The 26,106-nt window shown below is 35.2% G+C and overlaps 1 protein-coding gene across 1 annotated transcript in view; it reads left to right on the top strand.

Annotated features, from left to right (window-relative positions):
• Window positions 1-26,106, top strand: part of UBA6 (ubiquitin like modifier activating enzyme 6) — a 91,158-nt gene that overhangs the window by 11,786 nt on the left and 53,266 nt on the right. The window contains exons 3-6 of the mRNA XM_082629481.1: window positions 14,881-14,975; window positions 15,516-15,544; window positions 19,638-19,732; window positions 20,271-20,382. Coding sequence (XP_082485607.1) covers window positions 14,881-14,975; window positions 15,516-15,544; window positions 19,638-19,732; window positions 20,271-20,382 — 331 coding nt within the window. The remainder of the gene's footprint in view (window positions 1-14,880; window positions 14,976-15,515; window positions 15,545-19,637; window positions 19,733-20,270; window positions 20,383-26,106) is intronic.

Below are 26,106 nucleotides of genomic sequence, written 5' to 3'. Positions count from 1 at the left end.
CCTTAAATGTAAATGGGTTAAATGCTCCAACCAAAAGACATAGACTGGCTAAATGGATACAAAAACAAGACCCATATATATGCTGTCTCCAAGAGACCCACTTCAGACCTAGGAACACATACAGACTGAAACTAAGGGGATGGAAAAAGATATTCCATGCAGATGGAATCAAAAGAAAGCTGGAGTAGCAATTCTCATATCAGACAAAATACACTTTAAAGTAAAGACTACTACAAGGGACAAAGAAGGACACTACATAATGATCAAGGGATCAATCCAAGAAGAAGATATAACAGTTGTAAATATTTATGCACCCAACATAGGAGCACCTCAATATATAAGCCAAATGCTAACAGCCATAAAAGGAGAAATCTACAGTAACACAATAATACTACGGTCTTTAACAGTCCACTTTCACCAATGGACAGATCAACCAAAATGAAACTAAATAAGAAAACACAAGCTTTAAATGATACATTAAACAAGATGGACTTAATTGATATTTATAGGACATTCCATCCAAAAACAACAGAATACACTTTCTTCTCAATTGCTCATGGAACATTCTCCAGGATAGATCATATCTTGGGTCACAAATCAAGCCTTGGTAAATTTAAGAAAATTGAAATCCTGTCAAGTGTCTTCCGACCACAGCGATATGACACCATATATCAATTACAGGAAAAAAAACTGTAAAAAATACAAACACATGAAGGCTAAACAATATGCTACTAAGTAACCAAGAGATCACTGAAGAAATGAAAGAGGAAATAAAAAAATAACTAGAAACAAATAATGATGAAAACACGACAGCCCAAAACCTATGGGATGCAGCAAAAGCAGTTCTAAGAGGGAAGTTTATAGCAATACAATCCTACCTCAAAAAACAGGAAAAATCTTAAATAAACAACCTAACCTTACATCTGAAGCAATAGAGAAAGAAGAATAAAAAAAAAAAACCCAAAGTTAGCAGAAGGAAAGAAATCATAAAGATCAGATCAGAAATAAGTGAAAAATAAATGAAGGAAACGATAGCAAAGATCAGTAAAACTAAAAGCTGGTTCTTTGAGAAGATAAACAAAATTGATAAACCATTAGCCAGACTCATCAAGAAAACAAGGGAGAAGACTCAAATCAACAGAATTAGGAATGAAAAAGGAGAAGTAACAACTGATATGGCAGAAATACAAAGGATCATGAGAGATTACTACAAGCAACTCTATGCCAATAAAATGGACAACCTGGAAGAAATGGACAAATTCGTAGAAAGGCTCAACCTTCTGACACTGAACCAGGAAGAAATAGAAAATATAAACAGACCAATCACAAGCACTGAAATTGAAACTGTGATTAAAAATCTTCCAACAAACCAAAGGCCAGGACCAGATGGCTTCACAGGCGAATTCTATCAAACATTTAGAGAAGAGCTAACACCTATCCTTCTCAAACTCTTCCAAAATATAGCAGAGGGAGGAACACTCCCAAACTCACTCTACATGGCCACCAATCACCCTGATACCAAAACCAGATGAAGATGTCACAAACAAAGAAAACTACAGGCCAATATCACTGATGAACATAGGTGCAAAAATCCTTAACAAAATACTAGCAAACGGAATCCAACAGCATATTATAAGGATCATACACCATGATCAAGTGGAGTTTATCCCAGGAATGCAAGGATTCTTCAATACATGCAAATCAATCAATGTGTTACACTATATTAACAATTTGAAGAATAAAAACCATATGATCATCTCAGTAGATGCAGAAAAAGCTTTCAACAAAGTTTAACACCCGTTTATGATAAAAACCCTCCAGAAAGTAGGCATAGGGGAAACTTATCTGAACATAATAAAAGCCATGTATGACAAACCCACAGCCAACATCATCCTCAATGGTGAAAAACTGAAACCATTTCCACTAAGATCAGGAACAAGACAAGGTTGCCCACTCTCACCACTATTATTCAACAACGTTTTGGACGTTTTAGCCATAGCAGTCAGAGAAGAAAAAGAAATAAAAGGAATCCAAATTGGAAAAGAAGAAGTAAAGCTGTCACTGTTTGCAGATGACATGATACTATACATAGAGAATCCTAAAGATGCTACCTGAAAACTACTAGAGCTAATTAATGAATTTGGTAAAGTAGTAGGATAAAAATTAATGCACAGAAATCTCTTGCATTCCTATACACTAATGAAAAATCTGAAAGAGAAATTAAGCAAGCACTCCAATTTACCATTGCAACAAAGAAAATAAAGTACCTAGGAATAAACCTACCTAGGGAGACAAAAGACCTGAATGCAGAAAACTGTAAGACACTGATGAAAGAAATTAAAGATGATACAGACAGATGGAGAGAGATTCCATATTCTTGGATTGGAAGATTCAACATTGTGAAGATGACTCTACTACCCAAAGCAATCTACAAATTCAGTGCAATCCCTATCAAACTACCACTGGCATTTTTCACAAAACTAGAACAAAAAATTTCACAATTTGTATGGAAACACAAAAGACCTGTATAGCAAAAGCAATCTTGAGAAAGAAAAACGGAGCTGGAGGAATCAGGCTCCCTGGCTTCAGACTATATACTACAAAGCTACAGTAATCAAGACAGTATGGTACTGGCACGAAAACAGAAATACAGATCAATGGAAAAGGATAGAAAGCCCAGAGATAAACCCACGCACATATGGTCACCTTATCTTTGATAAAGGAGGCAAGAATATACAATGAAGAAAAGACAGCCTCTTCAATAAGTGGTGCTGGAGAAAGTGGACAGCTACATGTAAAAGAATGAAATTAAAACACTCCCTAACACCATACACAAAAATAAACTCAAAATGGATTAAAGACCTAAATGTAAGGCTAGAGACTGTAAAACTCTTAGAGGAAAACATAGGCAGAACACTCTGACGTAAATCACAGCAAGATCCTTTTTGACCCACATCCTAGAGAAATGGAAATAAAAACAAAAATAAACAAATGGAACCTAATGAAACTTCAAAGCTTTTGCACAGCAAAGGAAACCATAAACAAGACCAAACGACAATCCTCAGAATGGAAGAAATATTTGCAAATGAAGCAACTGACAAAAGATTAATCTCCAAAATTTATAAGCAGCTCAATATCAAAAACAACAAACAATGCAATCCAGAAATGGGCAGAAGAACTAAATAGACATTTCTTCAAAGAAGATATACAGATTGCCAACAAATAGGTGAAAGGATGCTCAACATCGCTAATCATTAGCGAAATGCAAATCAAAACTACAGTGAAGTATTACCTCACACCAGTCAGACTGGCCATCCTCAAAAAATCTACCAGCAATACATTCTGGAGAGGGTGTAGAGAAAAGGGAACCCTCTTGCAGTGTTGGTGGGAATGTAACTTGTTACAGCCACTATGGAGAACAGTATGGTGGTTCCTTAATAAACTAAAAATAGAACTGCCGTATGACCCAATATTCCCACTACTGGGCATATACCCTGAGAAAACCATAATTCAAAAAGAGTCATGTAGCAAAATGTTCATTGCAGCTCTATTTACAATAGTCAGGACATGGAAGCAACCTAAGTGTCTATCGACAGATGAATGGATAAAGAAGATGTGGCACATATATACAATGGAATATTCCTCAGCCATAAAAAGAAATGAAATTGAGTTATTTGTAGTGAGGTGGATGGACCTAGAGTCTGTCATACAGAGTGAAGTAAGTCAGAAAGAAGAAAACAAATACCATATGCTAACACATATATATGGAATATATAAAATGGTTATGAAGAACCTAGGGGCAGGACGGGAATAAAGACACAGACCTACTAGAGAATGGACTTGAGGACATGGCGAGGGGGAAGGTTAAGCTGAGACGAAATGAGAGTATGTCACTGACATATATACACTACCAAATGTAAAATAGATAGCTAGTGGGAAGAAGCCACATAGCACAGGGAGGTCTGCTCGGTGCTTTGTGTCCACCTAGAGAGGTGGGATAGGGAGAGTCAGAGGGAGATGCAAGAGGGAGGGTATATGAGGATATATGTATACATATAGCTGATTCACTTTGTTATACAGCATCAACTAACACAACAATGTAAAGTAATTATACTCTATAAAGATGTTAAAAAAAAAGGAAGAAATGCCAAAATGTTTTCCAAATGATTGTACCACTTTACATTCTCACCAGTAGCGTATGAGAGTTGGAATTGCCCCACATGTTCACTGAGCACCTGCTATGGTCAGTCTTTTTAATTTTGGCCTTCTAGCATGTATATAGTAGTATTATGTTGTGGTTTAATTTGCATTAATGATTAATGATCTTGATCATCTTTTCATTAGCCTGTTTGCCATCTATCCACTTCGGTGAAATGTCTCTAAATCTTTTGGCTCTCTTTTTTTTGTTAGGTTGTTTGTCTTAGTGAGTTCTTTATAGTGTATGTTCTCTATGAGTGTCCTTTGTTATCTATATGATTGCAGATATTTTCTCCTAGTTTGTGACTTGTCTTTTTTTTATAACAATGTCTTGCAGAGCAACATTTTTAATTGTAGTGAGATACAACTTTTTAGTATATACCGCCTGCTTTTTGTTGTCCTACGTAAAATATGTTTGTGGGAGTTTCCTTGTAGCCTAGTGGTTAGGATTCCAGGCTTTCAATGCTTTGGCCTGGGTTCAGTCCCTGGTCAGGGAACTGAAATCCTGCAAGCTGTGCAGCTCAGCCAAAATAAATAAATAAATAAATTCAATTAAAAAATAAAAGATGTTTGCAGAACTCAAAGACACTAAGACTTTCTCCTGTGTTATCTTCTTGAAGTGTTGTGGAATTAACTGTTAAATTTAGGTGTATGATCCATTTCAAGTTAATTTTTGTACATGGTGTGAAGTGGGGGTCAAGGTTTATTTTTTTCCATATAGCTCTCTGATGTCTCAGCACCATATGTTGAAGATTTTTCCATTCCCATTGAATTCCCTGCATATCTTTGGCAGAATTCAATAAATTAAGTATCTTTGGCTTTATTTCTGGAATCTTCTATTTCAGTGATATATATGTGTCTCTCTTCATGCCAGTACCACACTGTCTTGATTACTGTGGGTTTATCATAAATTGTGGAATCTGGGAGTAAAATTTCTCCAACTTTGATTTCTTTTGCAAAGTTTGTTGGGCTTTTTTAGGTTCTCTGAATTTCTACAGCTTGTCAATTCCTTAAAAAAAAAAAATCCTGGAATTTTGTTTGAGATTGTGTTGAGTCTGTAGTTCAGTTCTGAGAACCTAGATGTTTTAACTGTTGAACCTTAAGAATTTTTTTTTTACCACTAAATACTTAAGTGTGTATTTCCTAAAAACAAGAACATTCTCTTATATAAACACAGCATAATGATGAAATCAGGAAATTAACATCAGTACAGGATTATTAGCTAATTTTTCAGGCTTATTCACATTTCATCAATTGTTCTAAAAATATCTTTTACAGAAATGAAAATCCTGGATCACACATTACATTCACTTGTCAAGCCTGTTTAGTCTCCTTCAATCGGGAGCATACTTTAAGAATCTTTAATATGGTATGTCTGTCAGTTTATTTCTGTACTCTCTTTAGTAGTGTTATATAGTTACCAGTGCAAAGATCTTGCATAATTTTTATCAAATTAATCCCTAAGTATTTGTATTTTTTATACTATTGTAAAGTAAATGGTAATTTTTGAATTTCAATTTCTAGTTATTCATTACTCTTAACTTGGAGCACAATTGATTTTTGCATATTTACTTTTTGCAATCTTGCTAATCTCACTTATTAGTTCTAGTAACATTTTCTGTAAATTCCATAACATTTTCTAGACAGTCGTGTTGTTTGAAAGTAAAGAAATTTTACTTCCTCTTTTTCAGTTTGGGTGCCTTTTGTTTCTTTGTCTTGCTTTATTACAGTGGCTAGAACCTTCAATACAGTGTTGAATGGAAGAGGTAAAGGCAGGCAACCTCTCTTTCTTCCTGATCTTTGGTGGAAAACATTCATTCCTCCATAAGGAGTATGATGTTAGCTACAGGTTTTTCATAGATACCCTATTAGGTTGAGGAAGTGCCTTTCTATTACTGGTTTGCTTAGAGTTTTGTTTTGTTGTTTTTTAAAATCAGAAATGGGTATTGTTTGTCAAACACTTTTTCTGCATTCATGGAAGTGATTATATGGTTCTTCTTCTTTAGTCTTTAATGTTGTGAATTACAGTCGTGTCTTTTAGAGTATTATCGTACCCTTGCATTCTGTTTCTAGGATAAAGCTCACTTGATCGTGATGTATTTTTATATGTATATATAAAAAATCTGTTAAGAAGTTTTGCAACTACGTACGTGAGGGATACTGGTGTTGAATATTTTTAACTTGAATGATTTTGTCTGGTTTTGGTATCAGGGTGATGCTGACCTCACAGAATAAGCTGAGAGGTATTTCTTCTTCAAATTTCTAGAAAGTTTGTGTAGAATTGGTATTTTTTTCTTAAATTTTTGGTAAAATTCATAATGAAGCTGTCTTTGGAGTTTTCTTTATGGGAAAGTTTTTAACTACATATTAAACAGCTAATAGATAAAGGGATATTCAGGTAATATATTTTTTCTTGAGTGAACTTTAATAGTTTGTGTCTTTCAAAGAATATGTTCATTTATTTTAGTGGTTGAAATTAGTGGCATAAAGTTGTTTGTAATATTCCCAGAATATCCTTTTCAGTGTCTGTAAGATCTGAATGATGTTCTCTTGCTCATTCCTGATAATGGTAATTTTTCTGTCTTCTCTTTCTTCCTGATCATTCTGGCTAGAGGTTTATCAATTTTATTGTCTTCTCAGAGAACCAGCTTTTAGTTTAATTGATTTTTTAATATTTGTTCTGTTTTGTATTTCAGTGATTTCTGTTCTTTTGAGGGGTTTTTCCTGCTTATTTTTAGTTTAATTTGCCCTTTTTCTTATTTCTTAAGGTAGAAGTTGAGATCATTGAGTTTTGAGACCCTTCTTTTTTTAATATATCCATTTCATGCTAAAATTTTTCTTTTGAGCGCTGCTTTGTATGTATTTGACAGGTATGTGTTCATTTTCATTCAGTTCCGAAAACTTGTAATTTTCTTTTGATTTCTTTGACCCATGCATCATTTAGAAGTATCTTATTTGTTTTCCAAATATTGAGGAATTTTTCCAGAGATCTTCCTATGCTTTATCTCTAATAATTCCACTGTTATCAGTGGGCGTAATTTGTGTGACTTAAATTTTTTTTTAAGTTTTTTAGTGCAGAATATGGTCTATCTTGGTCAATGTTCTGTGTGCATTTGGAAAGAATATGTATTCTGTTATTTATTGGATTGTCCTATCAATGTCAATTAGGTCAAATCGATCAATAGTGTTGTTCAGCTCTTCTGTATCATTACTGATTTTCTGTCATTCTTTATATCAGTTATTGAGAGAGCGGTGTTGTCCATAATTTCCTGTTTGTATATTTCTTATTTCAGTTCTACCAGTTTTTGCTTTACATAGGTTGAAGCTCTGTTAATAGTGCATAAACATTTAGAATTGTTATGTCCTCTTGATGTATTGCCCATTTTATCGTTATGAAATGGCCCTCTGTATCCTGGTGATTTTCTTTGTTCTGAAATCTGTTTATCTGATATTAAAAGTCTGCTTTTCTCTTGATTATTGGTAGACTTAATTGATATTTATAAGACATTCTTTTTCCACGCTTTGACTTTCATTTGTATATTTAAATTGGGCTCCTTATAGATAGAATATAGTCGGATTTTTCTTTTTATTCAATCTGACAGTCTTTTTTTAAATTAATTAATTAGGCCGCATTGGGTCTTAGTTGTGGCGTGCAGGCTCTTCATTGCAGCGTGCAGGCTTCTTTAGTTGTGGCGCACAGGCTTCTCTCTAGTTGTGGCACACGGGCTCCAGAGTGCAAAAGCTCAGTAGTTGTGGCACAAGGGTTTAGTTGCCCCTCAGCTTGTAGGATCTTAGTTCCCTAACCAGGGATCAAACCTGTGTCCCCTGCATTGAAAGGCGTTTTCTTCACCAGTGGACCACCAGGGAAGTCCCTGACAGTTTGTCTTTTAATGGAGTGTTTACACCATTTATATTTAATGTGGAATGTTGATACTGTTTTTGCTGTTTGTTTTCTAATTGCCTAATCTGTTACTGGTGTTCCTTTTTTTCCTCTCCTTTTTTTTTTTTGTTGAATAATTGAGTATTTTAATTATATTTTATCTCCTTTAGTTGGCATGTTATTCTACAGGTGTCCCTCACTATCCGTGGGGGATTGGTTCCAGGAACCTCCATGTACACCAAAATCCATGGATGCTCAATCCTCTTACATCAAGTGATGTACAATGAATGCAGTTGGCCCACCATATCCTCAGATGTGAATATGGAGGGCTGATTGTATATTTATTGAAAAAAATCCACATATAAGTGGACCCACACAGTTCAAACCTGTGTTGTTCAAGAGTCAACTGTACTTCTTTCTTTTGCCTTTTTTAGTGATTACTTTATGGTTTATAGTGTACATCTTTAATGTGTCACAGTGTATGTTCAAATCTTATTCTGTCACTTCCTGTATGACATAAGAAGGTTACAACAGTGTACTTCTGTTTTTCCTGTTCCAGGATTTGAGTTATTGTTGTCTTAACATTTTACTCCTACATATGTTATAAACTCACAGTACATTACTGTTTTTGGTTTAAGCAGTCAATTATCATTAAAAGAGATTTTAAAAATAAAGAAAAGGGGGTTTTGTATTTATCCATAGATTTGTCATTTGTGATATTCTCTATTCCTTTGTGTAAATTAAGATTTCCATCTGGTATCATTTTCCTTCTGCCTTAGGATTTGCTATAACATTTCTTATAGTGAAGGTCTGCCAGCAATGAATTCTTTCACCTTTTGTATGTCCAATGAAGTCTTTACTTCCTTTTTTTGAAATTGAGTATAGAATTTTAGGTTGACAGTGTCCTCCTTTCAGTGTTATAAAAATGTTGTGCCACTGCCATCTGATTTGTACTGCTTTCCTGGGAGAAAGTTGTCATTTGTACCTTTCCTCTGCATGATCTGTTTTCTCTGATTTTTTTTAGTATTTCCTCATCATCCCCAGTTTTAAACAATTATGATATGCCTTGGTATAGTTTTCTTTATATATCTTGTTCTTTGTTTGCATCATGGTCTTTGAGTTTATTGTGTTCCTGGAAAAATTTTAACAGTTTAGTTCTTCAGTTATGTTTTTCTCTCTCCCTTTCTCTAGTCTCTTTCAGGGACCTCAGTTTCACATATATTAGACCAAGTGAAGTTGTCCTGCAGCTCATTTAAGCTCTGGGTTTTGGGGTTTGTCTGGGTTTTTTTGCCAGTCTTTTTTGTTTTCATCTCTGTGTTCATTTTGTAAAGTCTATTGCCATGTCTTCAGGTTCACTTCTGCAGTGTCGAATCTGTTGTTGATTCCATTCAGAGTATTTTTCATATTAGATTTCATAGTTTTCATCTCTAAAAGTTCTGCTGCTTCTTGAGCATATGAATTATATTTTTAATTATCTTAATGTCTACACATTCTATCATCTGTCATTTCTAAATGTGTTCTTTTGTTGATTTTTCTGTTCACTGTAAGTTGTATTTTCTTGCTCTTTTGCATATCTGTAATTTTTTAGTGTATGTCAGACATTATGAATTTACTTTTTTGGTTGCTGGATAATCTTGAATTCCTTTAAATATTCTTGAGCTTTTTCAGGGACACAGTTAAATTACTTGAAAACAATTTTATTTTCTCAAGGCTTACTTACTTTTAAGCTTTGTTAGGTGAGATGAGAGGAGACTCAATTCTGAGGCTACTTTTCACCCAGTATTGATGTAATATTATTTGGAGTATTCTATCCAGTGCCCTCTGTATTATAAGGTTTTCCATTTGGCTGGAGAGGAACACAAACTCTTTCTGACCCTGTTTAAAAACAGGGATTGTTTCACTTGCACTTGTCACCTGGTTCTTTCCCCAGCTTGAGGTTGTTTCCTCATCTTAACTTAGCTGAAGACTCAAGGAGAACCCTCGACAGATGTCTGGTGTTCTCTCTGTGCATCTTTCTGCTCACAAATTCTAGCCTTGAATTCACAGCTCTGTCTCTTCAATTCAACAGGGAGACCACCAGGCTCTTCTTGGGTTTCCCTTCCTGCTCTGTCTCCTGGAAACTCTCCAGGCAGTGGCTAGGCAATCATAAAACTCACCTCATTTATTTTTCTTCTCTGAGATTACTGTCCTCAGTTACTTATTTTCCAGTGTCTCAAATCTGTTGTTTCATTTATATTGCCCAGTTTTCAATTGTTTAAGGCAGAAAGAGGATAATCTGGTCCCTGTTACTTAACCAAGGCCAGAAGCGGAAGTCTTAGGTACATACTATGTATCTCTTACCTGCCATTCTTTTTCATGCTTTTCTTTTTCCTAGCATAGAATGCTTTTCCTTCTTTGATTAATTTAACTCCTCTTAAGTCTTCAGATTTCAACTTGGATGAACCTCATTTGTGAAGCTTTCCATGACCTCCACTGATAGAGATAATCACTTTCCCTTCTGTATTTCAGGTTCCCTTAGTTTCTGGTACTTCTGTATATAGTACTTAATAATGGATTATTTGATTACTTATCCCTCCCAATAACATGTCGCAGGCATCCTCCTAGGTATTTTATATATTTTATTTTAAATAATTTAATCCTCACAGTACCTCATGAGGTTGTTGCTATCTTGATCCCCACACAGTGCCAGTGCCTGCCTTGAAATAGATATTTTAATAAATTTATGAATGCCTGAAGATAATTGAAGTACATCCAGAAGATAGTGATTAGAGTGTTGAGGGGGACTCAAAATGATGCCATGTTTGGAGTTGTTTAAGGAACTGGAGATGTTTAGCCTGGAGAAATCTGGAGGAACCTGAATACCATCTTCCAATCTTTGGAGGGCTGTCACATGGAAGAGGGATTAGACAAGTTCCCTGTGGCCCCAAGGAGGTAAAATTAGGACTAGTGGTGAAAACTACAGGGAGATATTGTACCTTCATTAAAGGGAGAATCTTTAATAAATAGGGCTCTTTAAAAGTAGAGTAGTTAGCCTTGGAAATTTCTTTTTGACTGGGCGCATTCACTGATATGTTGCATGTCCATTTAATACAGTCAGCTGTAATGTATCAATGCTGGGCTTGAAGTTACACTCTCAGCTCTTTAAATCCCATCCAATAAGATTTTAGGGTCAGTTGCAGAGTACCTGCCATTGCCTAGCACAAAGTAGGCACTTACTTAGTACCCTTCCCCTTGGTGGCCAACATTGAAAAGGCAGGTAATTTAATCAACTGTTGAGAATTTGTCTGAGATTATATGATTCTTTGAAAACCTTGGCTCATATATCTTAATTTTATTCTTTTGTCTGGATGTTCTTTGTCATTTATAACCACGTTTGTGTCATGGCTATTCATTATTTACCTAAGTAATCTTAAAAATAATTGATGAAGACAAGTGTGAGATGAAAGACATATTTTTCTAATGTAGTTTTTGTGACTGTGAACATAGAAAAAAGAATTCAAGCCCTCTGCTTAGTAGAGCATAAAAGTGTTGTTCTTGTGTGCCAATTCATTTCTTTCATTAATTTAGCAAATTGGTTTTGTGTGTCTGTTATGCACCAGGCCCTGTTAGTCAATGGGGATACAGTAGTAAATAAGGCAGGCCCTGTCTTAAGGAATCTACATCTCCTAGGGAAAATAGACAAATAGTGAAAATACACTGTGTTAATCGTTATAATAGATTGAATGTAGGGTGTTATGGATGCACACAAAAGATGATCTAACACTGTTTTAAGAAAGTTTAGGGGTATCAGGGGAAGTATCATGGGGGAAAATAATATATAATTTGAGACCTGAGGACAAGTAGGAGTTATTCAGGCATAAAATAGTGGGGAAGAGGAATATTCCAGAAAAACATCTAACAGCCGAAGAGAAAATACGTTTGGAGAGCTGAAAACCTTTAGTACACCTGGAACGTGGAGTTTGATGGTAGAGTGACAAAAATGAGACTGGAGAGCCAAGCAGGGACTAGATTATGAACAGTTTTGTGACTAATATTAGAGTCTAGACTTTATCATAAGGGAAATAGGAAACCATTGGAGTTTTTAAAGCAGGAAAATTATTTGACCAGATTTGTATTCAGAAAAGTCATTCTGTCTTTCTTAGTTGGAAGTTAATAGGTAATATGTAAAACTGAAAAATCAAGAAAAAGTACAAACATGTTATTGAGAAAGAAGGGGGTAAATATTAGAAGAAATAACTAAAAGAATTGAGGATGGTTGTTCTTAGGACTTGGGAATCAGGGTAGGGAAGAGTTAGGTCAGGAACTGATTTTTTTTCTTCCTGTAAAAGCCTTGTAGAATGATTTAACTTTCTTAATCTATGTGCAGTGTAGTATAGTGTGGTTAAGAATATGGTTGCTAAGACCAGCCTGCCTGAGTTGAATCTTGCCTCCACTATTTATAAATTGCTTAATTTCTCTATGATTAAGTTTTCTTCTCTGTAAAAATGGGAGTAATAATAGAACTTATAGAATTTTTGTGAGGATTAAATGAGTTAATACAATAAAACACTAAAACAGTGCATGGTGTGTAATAAACACTGAGTTTTAGCTGTTATTCTTACATGTCAGCACTGTTCAGGTACTGATATATAAGGAGGATAGACAAATTTACAATCATAGTGGGGCATTTTTTAAATGTTGCTTTTAGTAATCAAGAGAATAAGCGAACACAAAAGTCAGAACAGGTACAGATTTCACCAACATGATTATTAAGATTAATCTAATGCACATATAAGGAATGTTGTACCTAACAACTGTAGAGTACACATTCTTTTCAAGAACCCATGGAACATTTGTAAAATTGACCAAAGAAATTCTCAAATATTAAAGAGTGAAAATTATATAGATTGTGATGTCTATTCACAATTTAAGCTAGAAGTCAATACAAAATATAATTGTAAAATTCCTCATAAAATTAGAAATTTAAAAATACACTTCAGATGAACCCATAAGTCAAAAAAAGAATCATTAAAATTGGAGAATAGTAATTTAAAGTACTATGGATCAAAATTTGGGATGCTGTTTAAGATCAGTTAAAGTTCCACATGTGTATTTTTTGGTACATCCACTTTGGAAAACAGTTTGGCGTTATCTAATAGTTAACCCTGCATTTCCTCTCCTAGATATATGTGCTATAGAAACTACTACACTTGTACCATGACACATATATAAGAATACTCATAGTCTCATTATTGGTAACTGTCCAAAACTGTAGATTAGCTAAATTATGGTATATTATCACAATAGACTAGTACAGTATAATAGAATACAACATGAAATGAAAATTAATGAACAGCTACGTTGATATGAATAACTCATAAAAGTATTCAAATGATCCTGTTTATATAAAGTTCCAAAACAGACAAAACTTAAATATATTGTTTAGGAATACACAAATAAGGGTTGTAAGACTATATAATACACTGTTCCATACATACCATAGTAGATGTTCAATAAAAATTTCATAAATAAATAAATCGATTTTATCTCTGAAGCAGAAATGGTGAATACCAATTTAAAAAGAAAAGTCTAATAGAGAACAGACTTGTGGTTACTGTGGGGAAGGGATGGATTGGAAGTTTCGGATTAGCAGACACAAACATATATATATAGAATTGTTAAACAACAAGGTCCTACTGTATAGCACAGGGAACTATATTCAATATCCTATAATAAGCCATGATAGAAAAGAATATAAAAAAAGAATATATATATATGTATAACTGAATCACTTTGCTGTATAGTAGAAACTAACAACATTGTAAGTTAACTATACTTCAATAAAATAAATTTTAAAAAAACAAAGAAGAAAAGTGTAGCTTTTATTATATATTATAGGGAATAAGGACGGAAATAGTAAAGATAGCTTGTGTTTATAAAGTTTCTTCCTACTAAACAAGAGACCCCTTTTCAGGCTTTTATATTGAATATCAATAGATGAAATATGGAAATTAAATAAACATCTATATATTAAACAAACATACATTAAACCAGCATCTGTAAATGTGCGTGTGTGTCAATTCCAAAAGAAATATTTGCAACCCAAGGGGCTCTGGAATTATTTATTTATACTGAACTCATCTTTCAAAATAATTCTGGTGAGAAGCCATTAGAATGCCCCTATCTTCAAAAACTAGTATAGCATCAAGTTAATCAATGTTCTTTCAAATAAATTCTTACTATTGACTTTATTACTATATCTAACTTTTTTAAATTGCCAATGTGTATTTTTTGAAATTCCCATCCTGATACTGCCTTGTGACTGTTAGGATGGATGACTTAACAAGGTCCTTTATATAATTTATCAGCTTTTATATTTAAAATAATGTTTAAAAACTACTTAACTTTAAGTCATCTAAACTCCAAGAAGGAGACCAATTTTTTTGCCTGAGAAATCCTTTTCACAGTGAAAGGCTTTAAGTGGAAGTGGCAAACTCAGATGCCTGTGGTGGCCACCGAGGTAGTAAATGAGAGGAGAAGGATGGGAACTGGGGCAAATCTAGATCACATAGTCCTCCCTCTCTGAACAGGGCAACTCCTACTCAACTCTGTAGCCATAAGGGAATGTGGACTGTGGTGCCAAATCTCCTAATTTTTCAAAATATGTCATATATTTGACATTAATTCAGAACTTTTAAGCACTATGCAAGTGATCCAAAACAAGTCTGTGGGCAGGATCTAGCTGCCAGGTTATTAGTTCGCAAATGATTTTAAAAGGATAGACAATTTTGGTAAAATAATATTTCATTGTGTTTTACATGTAGTCGACAGAGGTACGTTCTTGGAGACACAGCAATGCAGAAGATGGCCAAGTCCCATGTTTTCTTAAGTGGTATGGGTGGTCTTGGTTTGGAAATTGGTAAGCAGTATTTTTATTCATAATTTTGTATGATGCTTTTGAGCAACATAATTTAAATAATTCAATTCCTTTCCCTTGTATTATTTTCTATAAAGGAAATTAGATCCAAAACTTTGATCAGATTCAGTTTTGATTTTGGGTGGGGGGGCAGCTGGGGCAAGAGTATTTCATAGTTACATTCTTCCACAAGGAACCAGTAATGACTCTCCTGCTTCTCTTTTTGTGATGTTGATAGGTATTAATGATCTTTCTCTGTATCCATTAATTCATTATGGTAGAGCACACATGCACACATTCATAACAGCATGTCTGAAAGCATACACTGAAATTTTAAGAATGATTATCTCAGTGTGGTTTGATTATGGAAAATTTTATTTTTTTTCTTTTTGTTCATCCATATTTTCTAAGGAACCTATATTTCTTAGGTAGTAAAAAGTTAAAATTATTCAGTCAGAGATTTAACCAAACTCCATGAAGACATATCTAATATACAATTCCTAATATTAAGCTATTCCTTTTTTTTTTCTTCCCCCTTTACAGCAAAGAATCTTGTTCTTGCAGGGATTAAGGTGAGTAAATGTCCTTGGTAAGAAGAACTGTTTGTTATGAACTCTTTTTTTTTTCCCCTCATCCGTAGTGGTAATATTAGTTACACTTTAGCCTAATTATTGCTTCTTCATTTAGTAGCAGAATTGTCATAATTCTCTATTTTCCTCCTTTTAAAAAACTTTTTATTACAGAAATTTTCAAAATTATCCAAAAAAAGAGAATAGTGTTAGCAAAACCCCATGTATCCATCATGCACCTGCAGTTATTAGCTCATAGACAAATTTGTTTCATGTATCTTCTTCCCATTCCCCACTGCCCCCAACCGCCAAATTATTTTAATATCAATCTCAGACATCCTATTATATCATTCTTAAATATTTTACTATATAGCTCTAAAAGATAAGGGTGCCTTTTGAAAACATAACCACAGTATCACTTCCACACCTAAAAACGTTAACAGTTTTTTTAAGATCAGTGTTATCTTTAAACAAAACTTAGCAACTTAAACAACAGCATTTACCTCAGTTTCTTTGGGGCAGGAATCAGGTGCAACTTAGCAGATTCCTCTGAGGATCTCTCACAAAGCTCCAATCACCAATATTGGCAGGACCTGCAGTCATCTTGAGGCTAGGGAAAGGATCTGCTTCCCAAACCTGCCCATGTAGTCGTTGATAGGATTCAGTGGCAAGGTTGTGTCGTTCAACATTCCCACCTCAGTCCCTTGCTGGCTATTAGTCGGAGGTCACCCCCAGTTCCTTGCCATGTGGCCCTCTTCATAGGGCAGCTCACAATATGGCAGCTTGTTCCATCGGAGTAAGCAAGCAAAAGACAAGAAAGGGAGGGGCTTCCCTGGTGGCGCAGTGGTTGAGAGTCCACCTGCCGATGCAGGGGACACGGGTTCGTGCCCCGGTCAGGGAAGATCCCACATACCGCAGAGCAGCTAGGCCTGTGAGCCATGGCCGCTCAGCCTGCGCGTCCGAAGCCTGTGCTCCACAACAGGAGAGGCCACAACAGTGAGAGGCCCGCGGACTGCGAAAAGAAAAAAAGGGAATGTGCTAGCAAGATAAATTGCAGTCTTTTGTAACCTAATCTCAGAAGTGACATTCCATCACCTATGCTGTAGTCATTAAAAGCAAGTCACTAGGAGGAGACGGGATTGCACAAAGGCCTGAATATCAGGAAGTGGGAATCATTGGAGTATCTTTGAAGCCTGCCTACCACAATTGTCAAGTATCTAGTTAGAGTCCATATTTTCCCAATCGTCTAAAGAAAGAATTTTTCTTTAATTTGTTTAGTTCTAATCAGGATCCAAGTAAAGTCCATATACTGGACTTGGTTTCTTTGAATCAATAGATTTCCCTTCCCTGATTCTTTTTCTTCCTTTCAATTTACTTTTTAAAGAAATCAGGTCATTTGTCACATATACCTCCATCTCTGTATTTCTTATAAACTGGTCGTTATATCCAGAGAATCAGATTCAGATTTGATTCTTTTGGCACTACTGCTTCACAAGTGATATTGTGTTCTCCCATCAGGAGGAAATAATATTCTGTTATCTTTTTTTGTGATTATTACTACCTGTTAATGATCACTGCCTAGATCATTATTTTATTGGGGCTGTGATATTCTATTTCTGTCATTTCTATTTCATTTGTTAATTGGGAATAATATTTTAGAAAGAAAAGTTTCCATTCATCACTTGTTTGGTTTCGCTACATATAGTTAGTGCATGTGTAAAAGGCAAGATAAATACTTGATTTTCCCCCTTTATTTACTACTTTTCAAAATCACTGGTTTTCTCTGATCCCTCAACAGTGACAGGTGGAACTTGGGTGGTATGTGTGTATGTGAACATCATGATGGATTTAAACATATTTGATGTGTTTTGAGTCATTGATGCTCAGATTGTTTCATCTTTGCTTTTGAAGTCCTTGAGTCCTTTTGACACTACCCCAGTATTCTTTGGTTGTCACTGCCTGTAAAGTCTTACCAGTGGACAGAGCTAGAACACTCATTGTGAATGAACACTGAAATTTCTGAGTTTCAAGTTTAGGATTACAGGGTATTTACTTATTTACTTCTTAGATTTTATATTTGTATCTCTTCTCTTACTATAAGGTTTTGGGTCTTAATGACATGAACCTGATTACTTATTTGCTTTATCCTATATTATATCCTATTATATCTATGACATAGTTTTGGAATAACAGTTCCAGCATTATTAATAACAATATGATTATTGAAAACAGTTTAAGATAATTTTTTTTATCCTTAGTATCCCATCTGGATTTGGCAGACAAATTAACTGCTTTCTTAAGTCTCTTTAAATAATTCCTTTGTGTAATTATGTAACAAATTCAAATAGATAGTTTTGTCCATTTATTCATTTTACTTTGGATTTTTAGGGATTGCTTTTTTAATTTGATTTAGTTTTATTATTATATGAGACATATAATTCAAAGTCAAATTTATAAAGCAAAGTATATTCAGAGAAGTCTAGCATCTCTCTACCCTGTTTCCTCCTTCCCTTATTAGATTGCCTTCTTTTTTAAATCTGTTTTTAAATATAAGCAAATACGTACATATAGACATGCAAATCTGTACGTGTGTGTGTACATATTTATCCCCACCTGCCTTTCTTAGGTAAAGTGCCATACTTCTACCTTGCTTTTTATCACATACCAGCATATCCTGGTATTACTTCATGGTGATAAATATATTTTTTCACTTATTTTTTTCATAGCTTCATGGATATATGTTGTGTTGATGTATCATACGTAATTATACCCAGTTCCTCGATGCTGGACATTTTGATTATTTCCAGTCTGTTTCTATTACACATAGTGCTGCATCTAAGAGTCTTGTACATATGTATTTTTGTATTATTTCCATTGTGTCTTTGTGATAGATTCTTAAAAGTGGGATTGCTGTGTCAAAGGAGAAATGTACTTGTAATTTTGCTAAAGAATGCTAACTTTTTTTCCTTTGAGGTTTTGTGCTACTTCATATTCCCACCAGTAATGTATGGAAATGCCTGATTTACTTCACTCTCACCAATTTGGATTTATGCCATTCTGATGAATGAGAAAAGGTGTTTCATTCTTGAGCAAGGTTGAACATGCTTAAATATTTTGAAGGGCCCTATGTATTTCTTTTTCAGTATACTCTGCGTTCATATACCTTTCCCCTTTTTCTATGAGATTTGTGGCTTGAAATATAAGTTAAAAATATATTTTCCAGTTAGTTTTCTTTCTTACTTAGAACATGACCATTTGGAAATGTTAGTTTATGTGAATATTTAAAATCTTTGTATATATGTTGTATATAACATATATATAACGTGCTACTTTGTATATAACGTGCTACTTTTCTAAACTTAAATTCTCTTACTGTTTTTTAAAGTAGTTTTTCATATAGCGTAAAGGCACCCTGGTGATGTAAGTGCATGGTAATATGCCTAATTTATTCATTTTTTAAAGTCAACTAGGGTTCAGTACTATCTGAAAAATAAACTACATATACACACACCTACAGCAAGCATATAGTATATTTATTTGGAATTACAGTATGACCATCATGTTAATTATTTTTTACTTAATTAATTGAGAGTTGTTATTGATAAATGTCATAAGTGGAAAGTATTATTCTTATTATCATCAGTATACAGATATTAGCCAGTAGCTTAAAACTATCGTTACATGAACATCTCTGTAACTTGGAATTACAATTTTACTGTGTTAAGTAATCAAAACCCTGCTTTTAACATTTGTCTTATCTCACTTCACAGTCGACAGTTGAATAATGAAGCTATATTCAAGTTAATGTAACAGTAATCTCTGGCAAAAAAAATCATATACTAGCATTAAAAATTATTTTGCATTATAAAAAAAATAATAAAGTAGTTTTTCCATGAACTTTTCTGGGTTTCCAGATGTATATAGTCATATCATCTGTGAATGGATCTAACTTTATAACCTTTCCAATTACTAGGACTTTAATTACTTTCTATTGTCTAATTAGATAATTCTTCCAAGTCAGTGTAAATAGTATTGAAAATAGTGAGCATCCTTTTCTTACTCCTGACTTTAACAGATATTTTTCTCTTTTTTGAAGGCACTTACAATTCATGATACAGAAGAATGCCAAGCATGGGATCTAGGAACCAACTTCTTTCTCTGTGAAGATGATGTTGTTAGTATGAGAAACAGGTGAAGATAAGATATTTTGATGTATTATCGTAGGATTTTTTTTTTTTTACTGTTGTAGTTACTTAGAATATTTTCTGTATCCAGAACACCAGTTCAATCATAGTTGTTTAACTCATCACCATAAATTCACTCTACTGTAGATAAGTAAGTGTTGACATTTAATTATTTATATTTGTCAAAAATTTAATACATTCACATTGCTACCTAGAAATGCATTTCTTTAAGATTGTTTAAGTAGGTTTTTATTATTGCTGAATCATTAAGAGCCTTAAGGAGCATTGACCTATAAGGGTACACTTTGAGATTATGTGACTTACTATGGAATATGACAGTATGCTACATCTCAAGATTGTATAGTAGAAATAAGTTTTAACTTCTTTTATTCCTCTCCAGTTTAAATTCCCATGAAATTTTGTAACATTCAGGTTCTTCTGATGTCATCAAAGTGTCCAAGTTTGAAAGATTGAGTATATTTGTTGAACAAAAGAGTAGTAAAAGTCTTTTTTCTTTTTCTTTTTCTTTTCTTTTCTTTTTTTAGGGCTGAAGCTGTACTTCAACGTATTGCAGAATTAAATCCATATGTTCATGTCACATCATCTTCTATATCTTTAAATGAAACTACCGATCTTTCCTTCTTACATAAATACCAGGTTGGTACTCCATTTTATATTAGATGTTATTGACAGACTCCAAGGCAAATCATTATGTATTAATATAGTATAACTAATTTAACCTGGTCTGTTGAGCAGATCAAAAAATTTCAGGTTAAAAGACTTAGACTAATACATTTCAAGTGCTTCGTTTTAGGGAAAGGGCCTAAGAACTACTCACAAAGTAAATATATTGGTCAGCTATTTTCACAGTAATGTACATGAAAAACTACCCAAATTTAGTGGTTTATAGGAACATGTATTTCTTTCTCATGCATCTGCATGTCAGTTTGAGTTCTGCTGTTCTAGGCTAAACTTGAACTCCACAGTCTGGGTTCTGGTCCGTGTACCTCTCTTCTGGGACCAGGAGGCTACCTGAGACATGGTATCATAGCAATAGCAGAAAAGCAAAAGAGCGAGTGCAACCATTCAAACACATTTTAAGCCTCTGTTTGTGTTGCTTCCATTAATAGTCTGTTGGCCAAAGCAGGTCACGTGGACAAACCCAAAGTGAAGGAGCAGGAAAGCACACTGTACTCTTCCTAAGGCCATGGGCAGAGAGTAATGTATAACCCAGGAACAAGGAAGTAATAATGTGGACCAACAATTTAGTGTAAGTCAGGTAATGAATAAAAACAAAATTTCTCAGCACCTTGAAAGTTCTAAAAGTGACTAGATTGACCCTGATTTTCCCTGTGATTAAATTATGATGTTATCCATCGTCTAGGGAAAAGCACTCCTGTGTTTCTTTAAGATCTCAATACTTCTGGCACTTGTGTGACTATATGCATATGGGTTTTCCCCCCAACACCAAACAATTCTCCAACTCTCTGGACACCTAGCTTGGTGTCCTACAGTTTAATCCAGTTCTGATACTGTCTGCCTGGAGAAATAGTGTTAGATTCCACAGGTTAAGGGCTCAGTCCCACAAGAACCCACACCCTCCAACCCCTTTCTGACTCCAGTTTCAAGTCCAGGTTGTTATCTGTGCTTCTGAGGACTGGCTATAAATCAGAGGTTTCCACATCCCCTTCCTCAGGTTCAGTTAATTTGTCAGAGCAGCACACAGACTCAGGAAAAGAGTTTACTTACTAGATCACCAGTTTTTTGTAAAAGGCTATAACTCAGGAACAGCCAGATAGAAGAGATGCATAGGTCAAGGTATGGGGAAAGGGTTGCCGAGCTCCCATGCCCTCTCCAGGTATGCCATGTTCACAAACTTGGAAGCTCTCTTAAGCTCCTGGTTCAGGGATTTTTGTGGAGGTTTCATTATGTAAGCATGAATGAGTAACACCTTGGCCTTTGGTGATTAAGTCAGTCTCCGGCCCCAGAGGTCTGGGAGATAGGGCTGAAAGTTCTGAACCTCACATCCTAATGTTGGTTCCTCTAACAACCAGCCCCCATCCTTAGGGGCTTTCCAAAAGTCTCCTCATTAACATAAACTCAGGTGTGGCTGAAAGGACTTGTTATGAATAACAATACATTCACTTCATCTTTATCACTCTGAAGCTATTTCAGGAAATAGGACAAAACTAAATATTATAACAAAAGATACACCTATAGCTCATATAGGAAATTACAAGTGTGGTAGGAGCTATGTGGCAGGAACCTTGGATGAAGACCAAAATATATATTTCTTACTATAATCACAATATCACATCCATTTAAAAATCAGTGTAGACATCCATTCTTGACTGGATAGCTTGAAATCCATCCTGCTACAAAGATGTTTCATAGACTGTCTACAATAGAATTGCTTAATAGACTTCCTTTTCAATGATTACATGAGGTCAGAATATGTAAGGGAGGTACTCAGAGACCAAAAAATGAATAGGTAGCTAACAGAAGACCTGTTAACTGTTGGCTGTGGTCATTTTCAGGGACAGGGTTTGCCTGTATCAGTAACCACATTTCCTGTGAATTAATGGTCACGAAAAAACAATAAAAATTTGTCTATATGTGATAGAAAAGTGTAATTGAGACATACCACCTTTTGTAGCTCTCTGGAACCTCAAAAAGCTACACCCTTAATGAAAGGGTGTAGGAGAACAATCTTTGCCCATCAGAACAAGAAGCTTGTCTGTTTTCTCTTGAGCTCTGAATAAAAAGATCTTCTCTGGGGGTTCATAACAATAGGCCTGCCCTCACATAAGTTTGGAGTAAACTTTATAATCCGTTGTATTCTAAAATTTTGCAAGCTGAGAACTTAACATAAAACATAGTACTGCCCCAGTCCACCTCCCTGTGGCTGCCCGGCGGACCGAAAAGTTTCTCCAGGTGCAGAATTCCGGTCTTCATGACCACCAGCGCGAGTGTGCATGCCAGTCAGGAGCCAGCCTGCCCGATGGCCCAGGGCAACAGATATATCAGAAACTGAAGCAAGAAGGTACTCGGCAGAGGGCAGAATCAAGATGGTGGACTAGGAGGATGCAGAATTTGTGTGTCTGCACAACTAGGGCACCTACCAAGCACCGGTGGTGGACCACAAACATCTACAAGGACGAGAGGAACCCCCACAGACTGGGTCCTAAGCAGAGGCTCCGCCCCATGCTTGAACGTCGCCCTGCCTAAGGCCTGCCCCCAAGGCTTTTTCCAGCTGTGGATCCTGAGCCTAGGCCTGGCCCCATGCTCAAACGTCACACCCCACCCGCCTAGGTCCTGCCCCACCCTAACCCCACGCCTGCCTAAGTTCCACACCTGCCTAAACTCTGAACCCATAGCCAAGGCTATTTTTCTTCTTTTTTTTCCTCTCTTCTTTTTTCCTCTTTTAGATTGGAGTTCTATTCTACCTTGTTGATTCATTGTTGTTCATTCATTTATATTTTAGTTTTCCTAATCTTTTATGTTTCTAATTTTATTTTATTCTTTATACTTGTTATTGTTCTCTTCTTTTGGCTTGTTCCCCTGGCCATCCCCCCTGCCCCTTTTTTCTTTTTTCTGTTATGGTTTTATTTTACCTTCTGGCAGTTGTTTCAATTGTATTTTTATTTTTCCTAATATATTTTTTATCTTTCTAAATTTATTTTGTTTTTTATTCTTTGATATTGTACTGCTTTTTAATCTTTCTTTTTTTTCTTTCCTTTTTTTTTTTTTTTTTTTTTGCCACGCCCTGCAGCTTGCAGGATCTTGGTTCCTATTCCAGAGGTTGGGCCCGAGCTCCTGTGGTGGGAGCTCTGAGTCCAAACCACTGGGCTAACAGAGAACCTCAAACCCCAGGGTATATTAATCGGAGTGAGGCCTCCCGGAGGTCCTAATCTCAGCACCAAGACCCCGCTACATCCAACTGCCTGCAAACTCCAGTGTTGGACGCCTCAGGCCAAACAACCAGTAAGACAGGAATACAGCCCCACCCGTCAAAAAAAAAACAAACGACAAAAAAATACGTTACAGATGAAGGAGCACAGTAAAAACCTACAACACCAAATAAATGAAGACAAAATAGGCAACCTACCTGAAAAAGAATTCAGAGTAATTATACTAAAGATGATCCAAAATCTCAGAAACAGATAGGTGAAAATACAGGAAACATTTAACAAGGATCTAGAAGAAATGAACAGCAAACAAGCAGTGATGAACAACACAATTACTGAAATTAAAAATACTTTAGAAGGAATCAATAGCAGAATAACTGAGGCAGAAGAACAGATAAGTGAGCTGGAACATAAAATGGTGGAAATAACTGCCAGGGAGCAAAATAAAGAAAAAAGAGTGAAAAGAATTGAGGAGAGTCACAGAGACCTCTGGGACAACATTAAACACACCAACATTTGAATTATAGGGGTCCCAGAAGAAGAAGAGAAAAAGGGTCTGAGAAAATATTTGAAGAGACTATAGTTGAAAACTTCCCTAACATGGAAAAGTAAATAGTCAAGTCCAGGAAGCTCAGAGAGTCCCATACAAGATAAACCCAAAGAGAAACACACCGAGACACATATTAATCAAACTATCACACATTAGCTACAAAGAAAAAATATTAAAAGCAGCAAGGGAAAAGCAACAAATAACATAGAAGGGAATCCCCATAAGGATAACAGCTGATCTTTCAGCAGAAACTGCAAGCCAGAAGGGAGTGGCAGGACATATTTAAAGTGATGAAAGGGAAAAACCTACAACCAAGATTACCCAGCAAGGATCTCATTCAGATTTAACAGAGAAATTAAAACATTTACAGACAAGCAAAAGCTAAGAAAATTCAGCACCACCAAACCAGTTTTACAACAAATGCTAAAGGAACTTCTCTAGGCAAGAAACACAAGAGAAGGAAAAGACCTACAGTAACAAACCCAAAACAATTAAGAAAATGGGAAAAGGAAGATACATATCGATAATTACCTTAAATGTAAATGGATTAAATGCTCCAACCAAAAGACAGACTGGCTGAATGGATACAAAAACAAGACCCTATATATACTGTCTACAAGAGAACCACTTCAGACCTAGGGACACATACAGACTGAAAGTGAGGGGATGGAAAAAGATATTCCATGCAAATGGAAATCAAAAGAAAGCTGGAGTAGCAATTCTCATATCCACAAAATAGACTTGAAAATAAAGACTATTACAAGAGACAAAGAAGGACACTACATAATGATCAAGGATCAATCCAAGAAGAAGATATAAGAATTGTAAATATTTATGTACCCAACATAGGAGCACCTCAACACCTAAGCCAAATGCTAACAGCTGTAAAAGGGGAAATCAACAGTAACACAATCATAGTAGGCGATATTTACACCCCACTTTCACCAATGGACAGATCATCCAAAATGAAAATAAATAAGGAAACACAAGCTTTAAATGATACATTAAACAAGATGGACCTAATATTTATAGGACATTACATCCAAAAACAACAGAATACACTTTCTTCTCAAGTGCTCATGGAACATTCTCCAGGATAGACATGTCTTGGGTCACAAATCAAGCCTTGGTAGATTTAAGAAAACTGAAATTGTATCAAGTATCTTTTCCAAACACAACACTCTGAGACTAGATATCAATTACAGGAAAAAAAAACTGTAAAAAATACAAACACATGGAGGCTAAACAGTATACTACAAAATAATCAAGTGACAACAACCCAAAACCTATGGGGTGGAGCAAAAGTAGTTCTAAGAGGGAAGTTTATAGCAATACAATCCTACCTCAAGAAACAAAAATCTCAAACAGCCTAACCTTACACCTAAAGCAATTAGAGGAAGAAGAAAAAAAAAAACCCAAAGTTAGCAGAAGGAAAGAAATCATAAAGATCAGATCAAAAATGAAAAAGAAATGAAGAAAACAATAGCAAAGATCAGTAAAACAAAGAGCTGGTTATTTGAGAAGATAAAATTGATAAACTGTTAGGAAGACTCATCAAGAAAAAAAGGGAGAAGACTCAAATCAATAGAGTTAGAAATGAAAAGGAGAAATAACAACTGACACTGAAGAAATACAAAGGATCATGAGAGATTACTACAAGCCATTATATGCCAATAAAATGGACAACCTGGAAAAACTGGAAAAATTCTTACAAAACTAATTACCTTCCAAGACTGAACCAGGAAGAAATAGAAAATATAAACAGACTAATCACAAGCACTGAAAATGAAACTGTGATTAAAAATTTTGCAACAAACAAAAGCTCAGGACCAGATGGCTTCACAGGTGAATTCTATCAAACATTTAGAGAAGAGCTAATACCTATCCTTCTCAAACTCTTCCAAAATATAGCACAGGGAGGAA

This window comes from Mesoplodon mirus, assembly GCF_964341445.2.
Source record: "Mesoplodon mirus genome assembly, chromosome: 2".
NCBI lineage: Eukaryota > Metazoa > Chordata > Mammalia > Artiodactyla > Ziphiidae > Mesoplodon > Mesoplodon mirus.
Note: the sequence above shows the minus strand (reverse complement) of the source record. Positions and strands in the feature narration are given on the sequence as shown.